Below are 21349 nucleotides of genomic sequence, written 5' to 3' on the forward strand. Positions count from 1 at the left end.
CCAGGAATGTAGCTTGTAACCGTGAGGCATTACAAGCCAAATGCCAATGAAGAGCTCTCTCATAGAACGAACCTGTCACTAAAAAACTGGCTACATCTGAATACACCTATGAGAGTTCTACATAGGAGTAAAAAAAAAGCAGTACAGACATTCCGTAGGGCGTCCAAATACACAATAGGTGTTTGGTAGTAGGTGAACAGTACCCAGAAGATCTGCTACCTCCATAGTTTCCAAATAGACTACACTATGCTATCCCATGATGCGCAATAACCAAAGAAAAACTTCTCTGGAAAATTCAAAGCATATGGCAGACATGTATATAAATGGTAACAGTGTCTGAGACGCTGTAGCACTGTACAAATATACATTTATTAAGTATCAGTAACTGTTGTAGTATGTACTAACAGACATCAACTACAGACTAAGCATTTGGACAAAATTAATCTATCATCCGTAATAAATTTGCAATGCCTCACAAGAGCATAGCACCACCAAATGGACCGGAGGCTTACTGCACAATCGGTCATCTTAAAAAGCGTATTTACATTTAATGAGGTAAACACATGCATGTGTACCTCGGTAGCTACCCTCTCCATGGTACCAGACATGTCTAATGTAATTTTCACCTGTTCAGTGGTGACAAGAAGCGTTTAACTGAGTGTTTTTAGCTTGCCCCCACCCCACCATTACATTATGTAGCCAGGTATCCTGTGATTAGGTTTGCATTCTAAATCAATAATGCATGGATTGTATTCATTTTTGTCCAGACTGAAAAAAATTAACACCAAAACATAAAAAACGAAAAAAACAGAGCCCAGGTCAAAAAATGTCAAACCTCCCCTTTAAAAGGGATGACAGACGATGGTGTGATTGATTTATTTCATGTTACATGGAAAACACACCCATGACTAATTCAATGACTAAATACAAAACCCTTTGTACCCTGAGCCTTACTTTGCACTCAGATAACACTCCCCGGAAATAGTAAAGTGGAGTTGGACACGCCCCCCAAATAGACTTGCTCTTGATACTGTGCACCATAGGCAGTCAAAATGGGGTCCCAAGTACCACATATGTCAAAGAACAGAAGAGTAGCCACATAATGCATAAAGGTGTAAATTATACAGAATGTCAACTCGGTATTTAACAACAAAAAAAGTTGAAAATAATGCATACATACAAAGGAGACCCATTTAAAGAATGTAGTACAGTACTTCCAACAATGGCCCAATGTGACACTTAAAAAGAAATGTAACCCTGTATATTCATGCATTGTCTATATATTAAAAAAAAAAAAAAAAAACTTTCTGCACAAAATGTAAAATGACATCTCAAATAAATACCAGATGTGAAGTCGTGTCTTTGCTCAGACCACTAGTTCATGTGTCTTAGCAACATGCAAACACAATTGTTTGTTGCACATAAATTCAGTTGTGGAAGGTGAAAGAGCAGTGTGTACTCCACCTTCATTACCAACACTGAGATACCCTTGAGCAAGACCCTTAATACCCAATGGCCTAAGCGGAGCTGCTCTGTGGCCAACACAGACTGTGGTTGGAAAGGACACCATCCAGATGTGAATATGAAACTGTGGGAGTGTGAACACAGCATGCGTAAGCTGAAATAATAAAAACAAATAAAGCCTTAAGAAAATTAACACAGCACCAACCCAGTCGGAACTATGCTGATGTTTCTGTAACTACTTTACCCGTTATTTCAAAAATCAAAGTGTAAGACAGTCAGAAAGAACATAAGAATACGTTTGTACAGAAGACTAAATAATTACAGGCTACAGTGTGTAGGACTGGTGAGGTTACAGATTGCATTATGCCATTGGCGATCGTAATTTTGTTTCCTTTCAGATTTTCGCTTCTTGTTGGTGTAGAGTTCATTTTTGACAAAAATGAGAGTTCTCAAATATGTTAGTCTACACTACAAACAGTGCATACAGGAGCAATCACTGATTCAATCACTGTTAGACCTTAGTGCTGCTTTTGATACTGTTGACCATAAAATTTTATTAGAGATTAGAGCATGCTATAGGTATTAAAGGCACTGCGCTGCAGTGGTTTGAATCATATTTATCTAATAGATTACAATTTGTTCATGTAAATGGGGAATCTTCTTCACAGACTAAGGTTAATTATGGAGTTCCACAAGGTTCTGTGCTAGGACCAATTTTATTCACTTTATACATGCTTCCCTTAGGCAGTATTATTAGACAGCATTGCTTAAATTTTCACTGTTATGCAGATGATACCCAGCTTTATCTATCCATGAAGCCAGAGGACACACACCAATTAGCTAAACTGCAGGATTGTCTTACAGACATAAAGACATGGATGACCTCTAATTTCCTGCTTTTAAACTCAGATAAAACTGAAGTTATTGTACTTGGCCCCACAAATCTTAGAAACATGGTGTCTAACCAGATCCCTACTCTGAATGGCATTACCCTGACCTCTAGTAATACTGTGAGAAATCTTGGAGTCATTTTTGATCAGGATATGTCATTCAATGCGCATATTAAACAAATATGTAGGACTGCTTTTTTGTATTTGCGCAATATCTCTAAAATTAGAAAGGTCTTGTCTCAGAGTGATGCTGAAAAACTAATTAATGCATTTATTTCCTCTAGGCTGGACTATTGTAATTCATTATTATCAGGTTGTCCTAAAAGTTCCCTGAAAAGCTTTCAGTTAATTCAAAATGCTGCAGCTAGAGTACTGACAGGGACTAGAAGGAGAGAGCATATTTCACACATATTGGCCTCTCTTTATTGGCTTCCTGTTAATTCTAGAATAGAATTTAAAATTCTTCTTCTTGCTTATAAGGTTTTGAATAATCAGGTCCCATCTTATCTTAGGGACCTCATAGTACCATATCACCCCAATAGAGCGCTTCGCTCTCAGACTGCAGGCTTACTTGTAGTTCCTAGGGTTTTTAAGAGTAGAATGGGAGGCAGAGCCTTCAGCTTTCAGGCTCCTCTCCTGTGGAACCAGCTCCCAATTCGGATCAGGGAGACAGACACCCTCTCTACTTTTAAGATTAGGCTTAAAACTTTCCTTTTTGCTAAAGCTTATAGTTAGGGCTGGATCAGGTGACCCTGAACCATCCCTTAGTTATGCTGCTATAGACTTAGACTGCTGGGGGTTCCCATGATGCACTGTGTGTTTCTTTCTCTTTTTGCTCTGTATGCACCACTCTGCATTTAATCATTAGTGATCGATCTCTGCTCCCCTCCACAGTATGTCTTTTTCCTGAGTCTCTCCCTCAGCCCCAAGAAGTCCCAGCAGAAGACTGCACCTCCCTGAGCCTGGTTCTGCTGGAGGTTTCTTCCTGTTAAAAGGGAGTTTTTCCTTCCCACTGTCGCCAAGTGCTTGCTCACAGGGGGTCGTTTTGACTGTTGGGGTTTTTCCGTAATTATTGTATGGCTTTGCCTTGCAATATAAAGCGCCTTGGGGCAACTGTTTGTTGTGATTTGGCGCTATATAAATAAAATTGATTTGATTTGATTCAGTTTCTTACTGCAAAATACAAACAGCAGAGTAAGATCTCAGAGTAAGAAGTATCCCAAAAGAGACACATTTGGGATACTGTATCAACATGGAGGTCTCCATAAGGGGGCCCATCCCCATATATGAAGGGACTTAATAATTCTGCGTGGTCTGCGTAGACTTAATAATTCTCAAAAATTTGACGTTGCTCTGTATTGTTAATGTTTTTTTATTCATGTGACCTAAGCAGTCGGTCACCCATTTTTGTCTGGACTGCTTGAGGTTTCTTCCTCAAAATTATCAGACAGAGTTTTTCCTTACCACTGTCGCCTGTGTGCTTGCTCTAGGGGTTGATAAGTTTAGACCTTACTTGTGTGAAGCACCTTGAGGCAGATTTGCTGTGATTTGGTGCTATATAAATATAATAAACTGAATTGAAATTGGAGGGCTCATTCTAAGCTCAGGAAAACACATCAGTTCATTGTTGCAGGTAATTTATACATTGTACAAATGGTTATTCTATTTATGCTCATAAACGCCCCTAAATCTGACACACTGTCGCTTTAACCTGTAACAACAGTGTCATACTGTGCGATTGTGGTGAAATTCATTTGTAATTATTCTGATTGCTTAAGTCAGTTGCAAACAAACAGCAACTTTACAGATTTATTTGTGTCGAGACTAGAGATTAGATCTTCTAAGTGCAAAACAGAAATTTTAGTAAAAAAAAACAAAAAACCAAAAAAAAAAACATAACTTTTCTGACTGAAAATTGTAAAGCGGACAGAGCTAAATGTTATTATTAGTTTGCAATTCATCCAGAATTATGCATCTAACTTTAGCTGCACAATCATGAATATTAAATCTTCCAGTTGAGCCTGAATGCCACATCAGACCTATGACGCAATATTCATCATGTCAGTGTGCAAAGTGTGCTAAAGGAAAATGGCTTCAATGGCACTGAGCAAAGAGACTTTACACTGTAATATTAGACATAATCGTGGTAAGGCTGAGCCAGAAACAGCCTTACGAGGTCATATCATAGATTTTTGTCAGTGAACTATTATAGATCACCAGGCATATTAAAAAATCAAAGATTAAAACCAAGGAAAACAGATGCTGATTGCCACACAATCCTCTATCTTCAGTGAGGGGGTATAATTCAATCTTGCTCCCACAGGCAGTGTTGCCAATTTAGTGAATTTGTCTGTTGATTTACTGGCATTTTGAACTTCCGTAGAACATCAGAAATCCTATCTATCGACAAATCTAGTGACTTATTTCACACAAATGGGTTGGTTTGGAAATACTTGAATATAATAAGGTTGCAAAAACAGAAGGAAAAAAGCTATATGGTTCCCACCCTTCTTCCACACCACCACTCAAACAAAAACCAACCAGCAAACAAAATAACCCTGTTCAAGAGAAGAGGATGCCATTCATCTTCCCACCATATGCAAATATGAAATGATTGTCATTACATAACCAAGCAACATTTGTGAGATCCACTAGGGAGCAAAAGGGGGGGAAAAAGGAGGGGGGGGGGGGGGAACAACAAAAAACCAGAAGCTTGCATCTCCACCTCACACAGTCTTTTTACGTAAGCCCAATGAATTTAAGTGCATCATTCTGTTTCTTTGTGCCGTCTCCTGTTTTTCTCAGGTGTGAGAGTGTGCTCGAGCGTGCCTGAGCACTCCTGGATGTGTTGCTCTGCTAATAATAACATCTACGTAACATTAGGAAATGCATGTTGAGATCCTGTAATACAGGATACACAGCACGAGCTGCACTGCGGAAATTTTGAACGTGCTCGAACTGCTGTGTTGCAGTCTCATCTCATGAAGATCTACACTTGTAATACAGCTGGACCACATACCTGGCAATAGGAGCTGCGTTTCTGTACGACTGTGGCAAAATGTGTATTCGCACCACATTATCATGTGGTGAACCGACTGTTTAGTAATACAGCCTGTTTTGTCTGGGCTTCTGATCTGCATATCCTCATATATTCTGTTCTTCAGCCACTGTCAGTGACAAAAATTAAAAATTAAAAAAAAATTTTTTTGCCTGTTCCATCAAATGTGTTGAGCCTCCTGTTTTGTTTGGTATTGTTACCATGACCATATCAGATTGTCGCCCCACCAAGACCAGTCTGCTTGAGGCTTCTCACTGTAATAAAAAAAATCCTACTGGAGTTTTACAAACATTGCTTTTACTGTAATAATAATAATAAATAAATACATTTTAAAAAGGCCGCTGTGGTTGCCAGAACAAATCTGTTAAAGTAAAAGAAAAATTTTACAACATGTTGTTACATTCATTCATTTTTCATATTCTGCCACTTATCTGGGTCAAGGTCACAGTGGGAGTACACCAAGCTGCTCAGTCCACACTTTCCTATCCTCCGCCAAGTCCTCTAACTGTTCCTGGGGGATCCCAAGGTGTTCCCAAGTCAGCTGGGAAATATAATCCCTCCCTTCACAGTTGTTACAAATTACAAAAAAAATAAATAAATAAATAAATAATAATAATAATAAAGTTTTAGATCAGTAAATCCAACAGCTTCCCTCCAAAATTAACATAATCACACTGTTTTTAAACAGATTATTTTCCAATTCAATGATATCTTGTTTGCGTGGGTTCCCTCCGGGTGCTCCGGCTTCCTCCCACATTCAAAAACATGCATGTTAGGTGGACTGGAAACTTTAAATTGTCTGTAGGTGTGTGTGCGGATGTGAATGTGTTCGTTTGTCTATGTATATGGCCCTGTGACAGACTGTTGTCCTGTCCAGGTTGTACCCCGGCTCACGCCCTATGACAGCTGGGATAGGCTCCAGCTCCCCGTGACCCTTAATTGGAATAAGCGGTTGAAGATGAGTGAGTGAGTTAGTGAGATATTGTTGTTCTGCTCCCATTTTGCTCACGGCCACCACACAAAATTTGGCATGGAAGATAAAGTACATGTTGATCTGGTTTTTCTAACACAGCTCTAAGTCTATAAGGATAATGAGCCTCAAGTAGCCTTGAACCCGGGATAGTTCATTTGGGAGACAAGCACGCTCACCGTTTGTACCATTGTGTTGTCACACAGTAGGAAATACTCTGAAAATATAATAAATTGTTTGTCATGTTGCCATATTAACATATTTTTACTGTATTTGTACAAAGTATGTTAATATGAGGACTTCGGACAAATGGCATGTCTGTTTAGAATTGAGTAGGTTATACATCAATAGGATGAAATGGATTCTGCAATTCTGTTCATTTTCAGACTAATCAGCACCATGTGATAGAATGGTGGTGCAAGCAGTTAGTGTGCTTACTTCTTAAACAGAACAGACCCGCTACAAGGCTGCCTGTACCCCACTTGCCTTTTATTATTTTTTGCAAATTACAAGTTTTATACCGTAGAACTTATAGTATTTCCTGAAAATGTATTTATATACTTTTCCTTTTTACAGAATTATTCTGGCAACCACAGCTGAAGATATTTTTTTCTTTGTTACAGTGTGGGGTGAGTAAGGTCGAGACCGTTCTCTTGGATTGTACTTTGAGGTAACTTTTGTTATGATTTGGTGGTCTAAAAATAAATGAACAGATACTCAAAAAAATGTCAAAAATAAGACGTGTAAAACATTTGAGTGAGGCATTTCTACAGTACGCATGGGCCATAAAGTTAAAATGCAAAAATAATTTCTCTTTGGTCTTCTTACTCGAAACATATGCACCCAGACAACATACAGTACACACTTTAACATGATTGCTTTTACCCACTCCAAACTGTAACGTTGAGATGAGGTTGTAACCATGGTGAAAAGGACTACAGATGCTAAATTGTACAGAACATTGGAAGCGCCAGCCAAGTAATTAGTTGCTGGGTAATGAGGTGTCACTCAGACGTAGTAATAAAAGAATGAAGGTTTAAACGCATGTATCACTTAGGCGGTCCCACAGGACTTTGTCTGTCACAACTGACAGACAGGAGCGTGTCAATCATCCTCACGTCAAAGCATTTTTCAGTAACACAAAAGAGAAAAAAAAAACAATCAGTAGCCAAGTAAATGTTTGGTGTTACCACTGCATCCTTTCTTCTCGAGCTCCAGGAACATTGTGCAGGTTTCCTGTGTGCTTTGACAGAACTATTGCACTACTTCCTTCAACAGGCACAGATTTGCATGAACGTGCTACTTGAGGTCCGACGGCGGGTCCGATGGCAGGTTCTCCGACGCGAGTCGTGTCCCAGCTGCTGGTTACTTTAAGTCACATTTCACATGAGAACAAGGTTCTGGCTCCTCCGATGGCGACAGTAACGGTTTAGATGTATGTGTTGTGGTGACGGACCTTGCTTGAGTCAATGTCGACCCGGCGTGCCTCCGCAAAGGCAAGGAATATGCAGAGGCCCAGCAGGTTGACTATGGTGATGAGAGCAAACACAGATGCCCACGAGCCTGTTGTCTCAATTAGATACCCCGAGAAATACACCATTAGGACCCCTGGTGAAGAAAAGAAACACACGCAACATTAATTCCACGTTCATAAAAGTGGGTACAAGCACGACAGCAGACAGAGCGCTCAGTGTCTGTCTGCCGTGATGGAGGGTGGGCACAGGAAGTGTCTTATGTTCATTGGTATTAATCATCTGACACAAACTCTGCTGTGGCCGTTTGATGAAATATGTATGGCACAGTGGCGGCAATCTGACTGACAGGACACACATCAGCTAAGTGTTTCATTCCACCAAGCGGATTAATTATTTCACTCAATAGGTAGTTAAAGTCAGACACAATATTTTGGCAACGGCTGGTGAAAGATTCATCACAGATATTTCATCTCAGTGTGTTTTGCTGAAACTCACCTGAGAAGGCTCCACATGTATTCATAACACCTGTAAAACAAACGCAGATGTGCGATTAATTTCTAAAACTAGGCATCAAATTTACATTTAAGATTAAAAAAATCCACAAGTGCTTTGGAAATTATCTGTCATTTTGTGTGTGTGTGTGTGTGTGTGTGTGTGTGTGTGTGTGTGTGTGTGTGTGTGTGTGTGTGTGTGTGTGTGTGTGTGTGTGTGTGTGTGTGTGTGTGTGTGTGTGTGTGTGTGTGTGTGTGTGTGTGTGTAAATGGATGGAGGAGACTTATATTTATATTACCTTTTTTTTTTTTTTTACACTTTTGAACACTTACCAAATAAAGCTCCAGCACATGATGGAGCCAGATCTTGAACATTTACAGATACCCCACTGTAAAAAGATGGAAATGGCATTGGTCATTTAATCTTATGAAGTGTTAAAATATCTTTCCATGTACTGTCAAGGTCTCAAACTAACAGCCCAGCGGTGAGACCAGGTCCATTTTTTGTAACCAATGTTTAAACTGATATTTCACATTTAAGATTTAGTAAGTTCAACCTAAATATGAACTTTGACACCCAATATCAAAATTTCCCTTTCTGAACCAAAATAAATCTTAATCTGGATCAGATGTACAATTTTATTAGTACTATTTTTTAATGAGATAATACAATAGAAGCATGTTGGCAAATCACAATTCTGTTTCAATATTCAGGTGTCCCCTCCAGGACGGACCACCCAGGCCACTGCTACTCAATTGGTTTAAGATGATTAAAACATGTACAACAGCAGTAAATAGAAAAAGGTTAACCTGAATTAAATACGGACAACTTAAGACAATTAATGAAGGTATTCCTAAGATTTGAGAAAACCTAGATGTGTACACGTGAACCCTATAAAATGCAATGACTGAATAGAGTACATAGAAAACAGATTACGACATACTACAACCCCAGTTCCAATGAAGATGTAAAATGTAAATAAAAACAGAATACAATGATTTGCAAATCCTTTTCAACCTATATCCAATTGAATATGCCACAAAGCCAAGATATTTAATGTCCAAACTGATAAACTTTATTGTTTTTGTGCAAATATTTGCTCATTTTGAAATTGATGCCTGCAATACATTTCAAAAAAGCTGGGACAGTGGTATGTTTACCACTGTTATATCAGCTTTCCTTCTAACAACACTCAATAAGTGTTTGGAAACTGAGGACACTCATGATTGGGTAAAAAGGAGCATCCCCAAAAGTCTCAGCCATTCACAAGCAAAGATGGGGCAAGGATCACCACTTTGTGAACAATTGCGTGAAAAAATAGTCCAACAATTTAAGAACAATCTTTCTCAACATTCAATTGCAAGGAATTTAGGGATTCCATCATCTACAGTCCATAATATAATCAGAAAATTCAGAGAATCTGGAGAACTTTCTACATGTAAGCGGCAAGACTGAAAATCAACACTGAATGCCCGTGACCTTCGATCCCTCGGGCGGCACTGCATTAAAAACCATCATTGTGTAAAGGATCTTACCGCGTGGGCTCAGGAACACTTCAGAAAACCACTGTCAGTTAACACAGTTCGTCGTTACATCTACAAGTGCAAGTTAAAACTCTACCATGCAAAGTGAAAGCCATACATCAACAACATCCAGAAACGCCGCCACCTTCTCTGAGCCTGAGCTCATTTGAAATGGACAGACGCAAAGTGGAAAAGTGTGCTGTGGTCTGATGAGTCCACTTTTCAAATTGTTTTTGGAAATCATGGACGTCGTGTCCTCCGGACAAAAGAGGAAAAAGGCCATCCAGATTGTTATCAGCGCAAAGTTCAAAAGCCAGCATCTGTGATGATGGGGGTGTGTTAGTGACCATGGCATTGGCAACTTACACATCTGTGATGGCACCATTAATGCCGAAAGGTACATTCAGGTTTTGGAGCAATACATGCTGCCATCCAAGCAACGTCTTTTTCAGGGACGTCCCTGCTTATTTCAGCAAGACAATGCCAAGCTACATTCTGCACGTGTTACAACAGCGTGGCTTTGTAGTAAGAGTGCGGGTACTAGACTGACCTGTCTGCAGTCCAGACCTGTCGCCCATTAAAAATGTGTGGCGCATTATGAAGTACAAAATACGACAACAGAGACCCCGGACTGTTGAACAACTGAAGTCGTACATTAAGCAAGAATGGGCAAGAAATCCACCTACAAAGCTTCAACAATTAGTGTCCTCAGTTCCTAAAAGCTTATTGAGTGTTGTTAGAAGGAAAGGTGATGTAACACAGTGGTAAACATACCACTGATCCAGCTTTTTTGAAATGTGTTGCATCCATCCATTTCAAAATGAGCAAATATTTGCACAAAAACAATAAAGTTTATCAGTTTGAACATTAAATATCTTGTTTTTGTGGTGTATTCAATTGAATATAGGTTGAAGAGGATTTTGAAATCATTGTATTATGTTTTTATTTACATTTCACACAATGTCCCAACTTCACTGGAATAGGGGTTGTACTTGACAATAGATAGATTACATATGGGTAGATATAGATAGATATATATTCAATGTTGAGTCAATCCCATCCAGTTTGTTCATGTGATAGGCATGTCATCTTGTACATCTCTAGACTAAAAGGGCATATAGTGAGGCTAAACTGATGAGATGGTTATCTTTGATGCACCCTGCCAAGCCAAAAATGAGCTTTGGTTTTCTTCGGTAATAAACCACAGACCTTGTGCAGGGAATTATTATCACATGCATAATTTAGGAGGAGGTGTGATTAAAGTTGCATGCATCTAGAAATGCAGTTCTTTGTCAGTTTCCTTCACTTCCAAAGCTTTGATGCAGTGGCCACTATGACCACTGCAGCTTGCATGTCAGTGTCCATAGAAAACATCCATATTGAACAATAAAATGTTACCGATACAGTGCATCCAGAAAGTATTCACAGTGCTTCACTTTTTCCACGTTTTATGTTACAGCCTTATTCCAAAATGGATTAAATTAATTTTTTCCCTTACAATTCTACACACAATACCCCATAAAGAAAATGTGACAACGGTTGTTTTTGATTTTTGCAAATTTATTAAAAATAAAAAACTAAGAAATCACATGTACATAAGTATTCACAGCCTTCCCCATGAAGCTCAAAATTGAGCTCAGGTGCATCCTGTTTCCACTGATCATCCTTGAGACGTTTCTACAGCTTAATTGCAGTCCACCTGGAGTAAATTCAGTTGACTGGACGTGATTTGGAAAGTCAAGCACCTATCTATATATAAGGTCCCACAGTGACAGCTGTGTGGTGTTTTTTTTTGTGTGTGTGTGTGTGTGTGTCGTTTTTGTTTTGTTTTTTGCTCCTGAGGTTTCACCAAGAAACTGAAAAAAAAAAATTCTGGAAAAGCTAATGAAAGTGCAAAAAAAAAAAAGAAAGAAAGAAAAAGGGAACTTTTCTGGAATCCAATCTGCACCACAATTTAATATGTTCTTTTGTGGCTTATACTCCATCAAACCAATAATTCCCATCAAAATTGGTGTATGTATTTTTCAGTGATGTTGGTGGCAATCAATCAGTTACTGGCTCTGCCCATACGTTTTTATTACACACACAAACACACACATGTTGTGTGGGCCGCTGAAGAGGAGGTACTGCTGGCCCACCACCACCAGATGGCACCCTGCTTGAAGTGCGGGCTTCAAGCATGAGAGGGCGTCATAGCAACCGGGAGTGACAGCTGTCACTCGTTATCAGCACCAGCTGTCACTCATTCACATCACCACCACCATAAAGGCCGGCCTGCAACTCTACCTCCCCGCCGAGAAATCAGCTACCATTCAGGTAACTTCTCTGCTGACTTACAAAGTAATAATCTGAACTTCTTTGCAGCCGTTTTCCTGTGGTGTGTCCTTATCTGTGGGATTGGCGTTTGGTGTGATCAGCGACGGCTTCGCCTCACACCCCAAACCAGATAAGTGGTTAAACAGGAGCTGCACGAGTGTGTGATTGGAGGTGGAGGTGCTCCCTCCTAACTAAACACTGACTGTGGGATTACTGAGTGTGCGAACTCGCACTCATCAATACTGTGCATCACCTTGTGTATAATTGACATTCCACCATATTGGTATTGTCTGTACTTCGTTGTGCGATTCACAACATTAAATTGTTACTTTTTGGCTTATCCATTGTCCGTTCATTACCGCCCCCTGTTGTGGGTCCGTGTCACGACACTTTCATAACAGGATTTCTCGGCCAGCGTCATGGATCCCGAGGGGTGTCAACCATCGCTTGAACAGCCAATGGAAGAGCGAGGTGCACAGGCGGCAGCAGGAGGCGTGTTAGGTGAGCTGCAGCACATCTTAACCGCTTTTACTGCTCGGTTGGACTTAGTCACCGAGCAGAGCATTGTTCTCAATCGTAGGATGGAGGCTCTCACCGCCCAGGTGGAAGCGCATGCTCAGGGTGCGGCTGCAGCACCTCCTCCTGCTGACCGAATGCCAGAGACAGACATTGCACTGGTCGTTCAACGAACCCCCCCACCTTCCCCTGAAGCATACATAAGCCCTCCGGAGCCATACGGAGGCTGTGTGGAGACGTGCGCGGACTTCTTGATGCAGTGCTCGCTCGTCTTTTCACAGCGTCCCGTCATGTACGCGTCAGACGCTAGCCGGGTGGCTTACGTTATAAATTTGCTTCGAGGAGAGGAGCGCGCATGGGCTATGGTGCTCTGGGAGCAGAATTCACGGCTCCTAACAATTTACACTGAGTTTGTGAGGGAGTTCCGTCAGGTGTTCGACAACCATCATAGAGGCGAGACCGCTTCAAGCGTGCTGCTGTCGATACGACAGGGGTGTCGGAGCGCAGCGAAGTATGTAGCCGACGTCCGCATCGCGGCAGCACGAGCCGGCTGGAATGCTGTTGCGCTCCACGCCGCGTTTGTAAACGGACTGTCTCTGGTCCTTAAGGAGCACCTGGTGACGAAGGACGAGCCGCGGGATTTAGATGGGCTTATCGACCTGGTTATACGGTTAGACAACCGATTAACAGAACACCGACGGGAGCGAGACGAAGGGCGTGGTCAGGCACAAGCCTTCCCTCTTCCTCCCGGGTCCGAAAGGGAGCCTTTTCCCCACGCTCCACAGCCAGGGCTCTCCACGTGACGACAGCTCCCCCTGCTGACGTTGCTATGGAGACGAGCAGGGCCAAAGAGCGATCAGATCAGAGACAAAGGAGGCTGATCCGTGGAGAGTGTTTTCTCTGCAGCTCAACCGAGCACACAGAGAGAATGCCCCAAACGGTCAAAACAGCAGCACTCGTCCTTAGAGACTGAGCTAAGGGTGGGTCACAACACCCATGCGGGGAGACCCCGACAATCTGCACATATCCCAGTCATGATCCTGAGTGGGGATCTAACCCTTCACGCCCCAGCACTGGTGGACATGGGGTCAGAGGGGAATCTGCTGGATAGCAGATGGGCAAAGGAGGTTGGGCTCCCTCTAGTGGCCTTACCGTCACCATTGTCGGTGCGGGCACTAGATGGCACCCTTCTTCCACTAATCACACACCAGACACAGCCAGTGACATTGGTTGTGTCTGGGAATCACAGGGAGGAGATTGTGTTTTATGCTGCCAGCTTCACTGCGGATACATCCAGTATTCCACGTCTCCAGACTCAAACCCTGCCACAACTCTCCCCTCTGTGCCCCTGGACCGGCGCCGCCGCCTGCCCGGATCATCGACGAGGAGCCGGCTTGGACTGTACGCCGACTACTGGACGTTCGTCGAAAGGGCCGGGGATTCCAGTATTTGGTGGACTGGGAAGGATATGGACCCGAAGAACGCTCCTGGGTGAAGAGGAGCTTCATCCTGGACCCGGCCCTCCTGGCCGATTTCTACGCCCGGCACCCGGACAAGCCTGGTCGGGCGCCAGGAGGCGCCTGTTGGGGGGGGGGGGTCCTGTTGTGTGGGCCACTGAAGAGGAGGTACTGCTGGCCCACCACCACCAGATGGCGCCCTGCTTGAAGTGCGGGCTTCAAGCATGAGAGGGCGTCATAGCAACCGGGAGTGACAGCTGTCACTCGTTATCAGCACCAGCTGTCACTCATTCACATCACCACCACCATAAAGGCCGGCCTGCAACTCCACCTCCCCGCTGAGAAATCAGCTACCATTCAGGTAACTTCTCTGCTGACTTACAAAGTAATAATCTGAACTTCTTTGCAGCCGTTTTCCTGTGGTGTGTCCTTATCTGTGGGATTGGCGTTTGGTGTGATCAGCGACGGCTTCGCCTCACACCCCAAACCAGATAAGTGGTTAAACAGGAGCTGCACGAGTGTGTGATTGGAGGTGGAGGTGCTCCCTCCTAACTAAACACTGACTGTGGGATTACTGAGTGTGCGAACTCGCACTCATCAATACTGTTTCTGTTCTCTGCCAGCAGTACCGGGTCTGACTGCTGAAGACAGTGGCCACCTGGGGCGCAGGGCTTGGCAGCTCCGGTGTTCTTCAGATCCGTTGGTGGTGGAAGCTGTGTGGGATCCGGCTCTTCTCTCGCCAGACGTCTTCTATCTTCGAGCCTGCCCACACGTCACCTTGTGTATAATTGACATTCCGCCATATTGGTATTGTCTGTACTTCGTTGTGCGATTCACAACATTAAATTGTTACTTTTTGGCTTATCCATTGTCCGTTCATTACCGCCCCCTGTTGTGGGTCCGTGTCACGACACTTTCACAACACACACATATGTAATCCTGATGACAAACAAACCAAGCAATAGGCAAAGCTGAAAATGTTATGTGCTAGATATAATTAAAAAGTTAAAAGGCCACAACATGAGGTGGTTCAAGTACCTCTCACACTACATGTCACACATTGCCTCATCATAATTTCAGGAATGTTTTCTCATTGTCTGGTCTTGACTGTGCATCAGTCTCTTTCAACATTTTTCACTCAACCTGTCTTCGCATGTGATCCAGCACTTGTTTTGGCATGAAGTGAAGCTCACGTACTCATTAACATGGGATGTACTTCAAATCACAATTGCAACTAACCTGCAATGAATTTCATACTCTCTAAAGTGACAACAACACGCCCATGATACACTATGCATTTCTGCTGTCAAAGTCAATGACCTGGCTCACAAGGAGTTAAACAACTGCTGGGGGCCAAATCCCATGTTAACAAACCTGATCCACAGTGACGTCTTTATTATTTAAGAGAAAAATGTTATTCAGTGGAGAGGAACGTGGAGAACAGCTGTAGTCCAGATGTGATGATATAAAGCAAATGTGTAAATCATATTAAAGACCTATTTTTGGCAGTTTTACATAAAGCAAGACAATAACATACTCATTTACAGTTCATATCACAGTCAATAATTGTCTGATAGCAGAACACATTCTGTAGGAGATGGCAGAGTGCAATTTACCTTTTGTAACATTAGCTACAAGAGACAGAGACTAAGCGACCAGCTGCCATTCTTTTTCAATCAGAGTGGGCGTTTTACTACAATGAGAAGAGTGGTCAGACGGGGCCAAAACAGATAATGTCTATTTCATATCAATAATGAGCGATGTGACATGGCAACTGCCAATCTGAGTTAAGGCAGCATGACAGCAGCATGTACACATTGGGTGGTTAACAAAAAAAAAACCTAAGATGGCACAATACGTTTCCAGAAAGCTGTATTTCTGTATAAATCAAATATATTTGGCACTTTCCCTGCTTGTAGTTTGTAAAAGAAAAGAAATGAACACTTTTACTTCTAAAACTCCTGTTCTTATAACTAGATAATACATCGGAAGTGATTTCCAAGACATCTTACTGCGACCCAGACCATAGCAAGGTAACTATAAATACAGGAGCATCAGCATGACAAAAATCAATCCAACTTTGATTCCGTTAAGCAGTCAAGCGTGGAGGAAGAGCTCATAGTGACAGTGTTGGGTTTCACTGTCCATTATAATTTATCATTCAACATTTTGTACAGTAACACCAACATCTGAAAACGCCTATTAATCAATAACTGGCAATTTACAGCTCATCTGTAGAGAGAGGGTGCATTTCTACGCATACTTAAGGAAGGCACAACTGTGCTTTAGCTAGCCAATATTAGCGAGTTAAACTGTAACTTAAAGTAAATGCTAGAAACTAGCTAAATTTAGCATTCAATTGTAAACACTTGAAAATCTAATTCGGAACCTCTGAGGTTAAGAAAGTAAAGTGTGTTAAACAGGCTACTTGCATTAACCTATTTTATTGGTTACTTTTGTTTATACTATTTTATTAATTTATAGAAAACTGAAAAGGGATTTACACCCTTAGCGGTCCTACAGTGTCCGCCAAAGTTCAGTAGCAAGACCAAGATGCCCCGTCTCAACCAGGTGTTCTCTGACGGAGCCTGCTGTGCCCTACTGGCCCCCTACAAGCCCCGAGCTGCGGCAGGGCCAACCCGTCCTGTACAGCTCTGTCTCCAGCAAGCACTGCTTTCTCAGGAACCGCACACCCAACTCACTCTCAAGCCCCCTTGGCACATCCAGCCTTCTCATCCTTTACCCAGTGAGTCTGGGCACTGTGATGGCCTGCTGCTTGTTTTTAGCCTAAATCCCATCGCCACTAGCATGAATGCACGATGGTCACGCCATGCAATGGTACAAAATGTATGGAACCAGTATTGCACGGTAAAATGGCAAATGGGACGAATGATCAAAATCACTTGACATACAAACCACAAATCAAATGACAAGGATCTATTTAGGCATTACATACACTTACTGCAATGTTGAAAATGAGGGAGGCACATGAGAAGTTCACCTAAAGCTAAGAAATGGTATGGTCCACTATAGGGGTTTCTGAAATCATATTACTAGACTCTTCCAGGCATGTTTATTGGAAATATACTGTAATCTGTACAATTACAGGTAAGAATTCATATATATATATATATATATATATATATATATATATATATACGAGGTCTGTTAGAAAAGTATCGGACCTTTTTATTTTTTTCAAAAACCACATGGATTTTAATCACGTGTGATTGCATCAGACAAGCTTGAATCTTCGCGCGCATGCGTGAGTTTTTTCACGCCTGTCGGTTGTGTCATTCAATCAATCAATCAATCAATCAACTTTTTTTTTATATAGCGCCAAATCACAACAAACAGTTGCCCCAAGGCGCTTTATATTGTAAGGCAAGGCCATACAACAATCATGAAAAACCCCAACGGTCAAAACGACCCCCTGTGAGCAAGCACTTGGCAACAGTGGGAAGGAAAAACTCCCTCTTAACAGGAAGAAACCTCCAGCAGAACCAGGCTCAGGGAGGGGCAGTCTTCTGCTGAGACTGGTTGGGGCTGAGGGAAAGAACCAGGAAAAAGACATGCTGTGGAGGGGGGCAGAGATCGATCACTAATGATTAAATGCGGAGTGATGCATACAGAGCAAAAAGAGAAAGAAACAGTGCATCATGGGAACCCCCCCACAGTCTACGTCTAAAGCAGCATAACCAAGGGATAGTCCAGGGTCACCCGATCCAGCCCTAACTATAAGCCTTAGCGAAAAGGAAAGTTTTAAGCCTAATCTTAAAAGTAGAGAGGGTATCTGTCTCCCTGATCTGAATTGGGAGCTGGTTCCACAGGAGAGGAGCCTGAAAGCTGAAGGCTCTGCCTCCCATTCTACTCTTACAAACCCTAGGAACTACAAGTAAGCCTGCAGTCTGAGAGCGAAGCGCTCTATTAGGGTGATATGGTACTACGAGGTCCCTGAGATAAGATGGGACCTGATTATTCAAAACCTTATAAGTAAGAAGAAGAATTTTAAATTCTATTCTAGAATTAACAGGAAGCCAATGAAGAGAGGCCAACACGGGTGAGATATGCTCTCTCCTGCTAGTCCCCGTCAGTACTCTAGCTGCAGCATTTTGAATTAACTGAAGGCTTTTTAGGGAACTTTTAGGACAACCTGATAATAAAGAATTACAATAGTCCAGCCTAGAGGAAATAAATGCATGAATTAGTTTTTCAGCATCACTCTGAGACAAGACCTTTCTGATTTTAGAGATATTGCGTAAATGCAAAAAGGCAGTCCTACATATTTGTTTAATATGCGCTTTGAATGACATATCCTGATCAAAAATGACTCCAAGATTTCTCACAGTATTACTAGAGGTCAGGGAAATGCCATCCAGAGTAAAGATCTGGTTAGACACCATGCTTCTAAGATTTGTGGGGCCAAGTACAATAACTTCAGTTTTATCTGAGTTTAAAAGCAGGAAATTAGAGGTCATCCATGTCTTTATGTCTGTAAGACAATCCTGCAGTTTAGCTAATTGGTGTGTGTCCTCTGGCTTCATGGATAGATAAAGCTGGGTATCATCTGCGTAACAATGAAAATTTAAGCAATACCGTCTAATAATACTGCCTAAGGGAAGCATGTATAAAGTGAATAAAATTGGTCCTAGCACAGAACCTTGTGGAACTCCATAATTAACTTTAGTCTGTGAAGAAGATTCCCCATTTACATGAACAAACTGTAATCTATTAGACAAATATGATTCAAACCACCGCAGCGCAGTGCCTTTAATACCTATGACATGCTCTAATCTCTGTAATAAAATTTTATGGTCAACAGTATCAAAAGCAGCACTGAGGTCCAACAGAACAAGCACAGAGATAAGTCCACTGTCCGAAGCCATAAGAAGATCATTTGTAACCTTCACTAATGCTGTTTCTGTACTATGATGAATTCTAAAACCTGACTGAACCTCTTCAAATAGACCATTCCTCTGCAGGTGATCAGTTAGCTGTTTTACAACTACCCTCTCAAGAATCTTTGAGAGAAAAGGAAGGTTGGAGATTGGCCTATAATTAGCTAAAATAGCTGGGTCAAGTGATGGCTTTTTAAGTAATGGTTTAATTACTGCCACCTTAAAAGCCTGTGGTACATAGCCAACTAACAAAGATAAGTTGATCATATTTAAGATTGAAGCATTAAATAATGGTAGGACTTCCTTGAGCAGCCTGGCAGGAATGGGGTCTAATAAACATGTTGATGGTTTGGATGAAGTAACTAATGAAAATAACTCAGACAGAACAATCGGAGAGAAACAGTCTAACCAAATACCGGCATCACTGAAAGCAGCCAAAGATAACGATACATCTTTGGGATGGTTATGAGTAATTTTTTCTCTAATAGTCAAAATTTTGTTAGCAAAGAAAGTCATGAAGTCATTACTAGTTAAAGTTAATGGAATACTCAGCTCAATAGAGCTCTGACTCTTTGTCTCCCCTACATTCGTCTGTGAGCAGGCTTTGTGTGAGCACTGGTCCACCCCTCTCGTCATTTTTTTATTGCAAATAAATGTCTGAATGATTTGGAGCTTTGCTGCATCAATTTTTTTCCAGAAACTGTGAGAGACCTCCAGGTGGACACCGTTCGGAAAATTAATATGGCTTTCAGGGACGATTTTATGGGGATTACACAGATTAAGGAGTGTTACTGCCACTTTAAGGACGGCCCACAACTGCTGAGAGCGCGGCGCACTCCCAGCGCCAATCGACATGCTCAGACCCCGCTGAAACAACCAGATCATTTCCAACGTGAAGGCTTTGTTGATCCGGGACCTCGTCTGACTTTTCCAAAAAGGCAGAAGGCATGGACATCAGCACTTTTTCGGCACATTCCACTGTTACAGGAGTTTTTTTCATGGAAAGAAAAGTGGAGGGACGCGCCACGGAGCCGTTCATTACGCAGGACAAAACCACCTCGGTGTTGGTCTCACAGGACGGCTTTCAGGTGGATTTCAGATGGATTCCGGTTGCTTTTCAGTCGTGTGATTATCCGATTGTGATTGTGCATGAGCTGCTGGACATGCCCCAACATGTTCTGGAAGGCTTCATCACGGCGTTGCTTTGCGCCATGCAGCTCCACCGTGACGCACGGTAGAGCCGCTCCTCTTTCCATGACAAAAACTCCTGTAACAGTGGAATGTGCCGTTCATTTCTAAACTGGACGCTGTCTTGATCCGGTATGTCGTCTGACTAGCACAGGAATTGTGAAAAGACGTAGACATCAGCACTTTTTCAGCACATTAAGACAGACTTGCGGAGGAGTTCCGCGCTTCGCGGTGGAGCGCCGCGCTCTCAGCAGTTGTGGGCCGTCCTTAAAGCGGCAGTAACACTCCTTAATCTGTATAATCCCCATAAAATCGTCCCTGAAAGCCATAATAATTTTCCGAACGGTGTCCACCTGGAGGTCTCTCACAGTTTCTGGAAAAAAATTGATGCAGCAAAGCTCTAAATCGTTCAGACATTTATTCGGAATAAAAATCCGACGAGAGGGGTGGACCAGTGCTCACTCAAAGCCTGCTCACAGGCGAATGACGCAACCGACAGACTCAAACTCACATGCGCACGAAGGTTCAAGCTTGTCTGATGCAATCACACGTGATTCAAATCCATATGGTTTTTGAAAAAAATAAAAAGGTCCGATACTTTTCTAACAGACCTCGTATATATATATATATATATATATATATATATATATATATATATATATACAGTGGGAAAAATACGTATTTGATCCCCTGTCAGTTTTGCAGGTTTTCCCACCTACAAAGAATGGAGAGATCTGTCATTTTTATCGTAGGTACACTTCAACTGTGAGAGACAGAATCTAAAAAAAAAATTAAAAAATCCAGAAAATCACATTGTATGATTTTTAAATAATTAATTTGCATTTTATTGCATGAAATAAGTATTTTATCCCCTACCAACCAGCAAGAATTCTGGCTCTCACAGACCTGTTAATTTTTCTTTAAGAAGCCCTCTTATTCTGCACTCTTTACCTGTATTAATTGCACCTGTTTGAACTTGTTACCTGTATAAAAGACACCTGTTCACACACTCAATCAATCACACTCCAACCTGTCCACCATAGCCAAGACCAAAGAGCTGTCTAAGGACACCAGGGACAAAACTGTAGACCTGCACAAGGCT

General features: G+C 41.9%; 1 protein-coding gene across 1 annotated transcript in view; it reads right to left on the reverse strand.

Annotated features, from left to right (window-relative positions):
* Positions 1-6283: 6283 nt before the first annotated feature.
* Positions 6284-21349, reverse strand: part of slc17a9b (solute carrier family 17 member 9b) — a 46249-nt gene continuing 31183 nt past the window's right edge. Inside the window, exons 11-13 of the mRNA XM_034172636.1 lie at positions 8682-8737; positions 8353-8382; positions 6284-7990 (exon numbers count right to left, since the gene is read on the reverse strand). Coding sequence (XP_034028527.1) covers positions 7812-7990; positions 8353-8382; positions 8682-8737 — 265 coding nt within the window. The 3' untranslated portion in view covers positions 6284-7811. The remainder of the gene's footprint in view (positions 7991-8352; positions 8383-8681; positions 8738-21349) is intronic.

The sequence above is a fragment of the Thalassophryne amazonica genome, chromosome 6 (genome assembly GCF_902500255.1).
Source record: "Thalassophryne amazonica chromosome 6, fThaAma1.1, whole genome shotgun sequence".
In the NCBI taxonomy this organism is placed as follows: Eukaryota; Metazoa; Chordata; class Actinopteri; order Batrachoidiformes; family Batrachoididae; genus Thalassophryne; species Thalassophryne amazonica.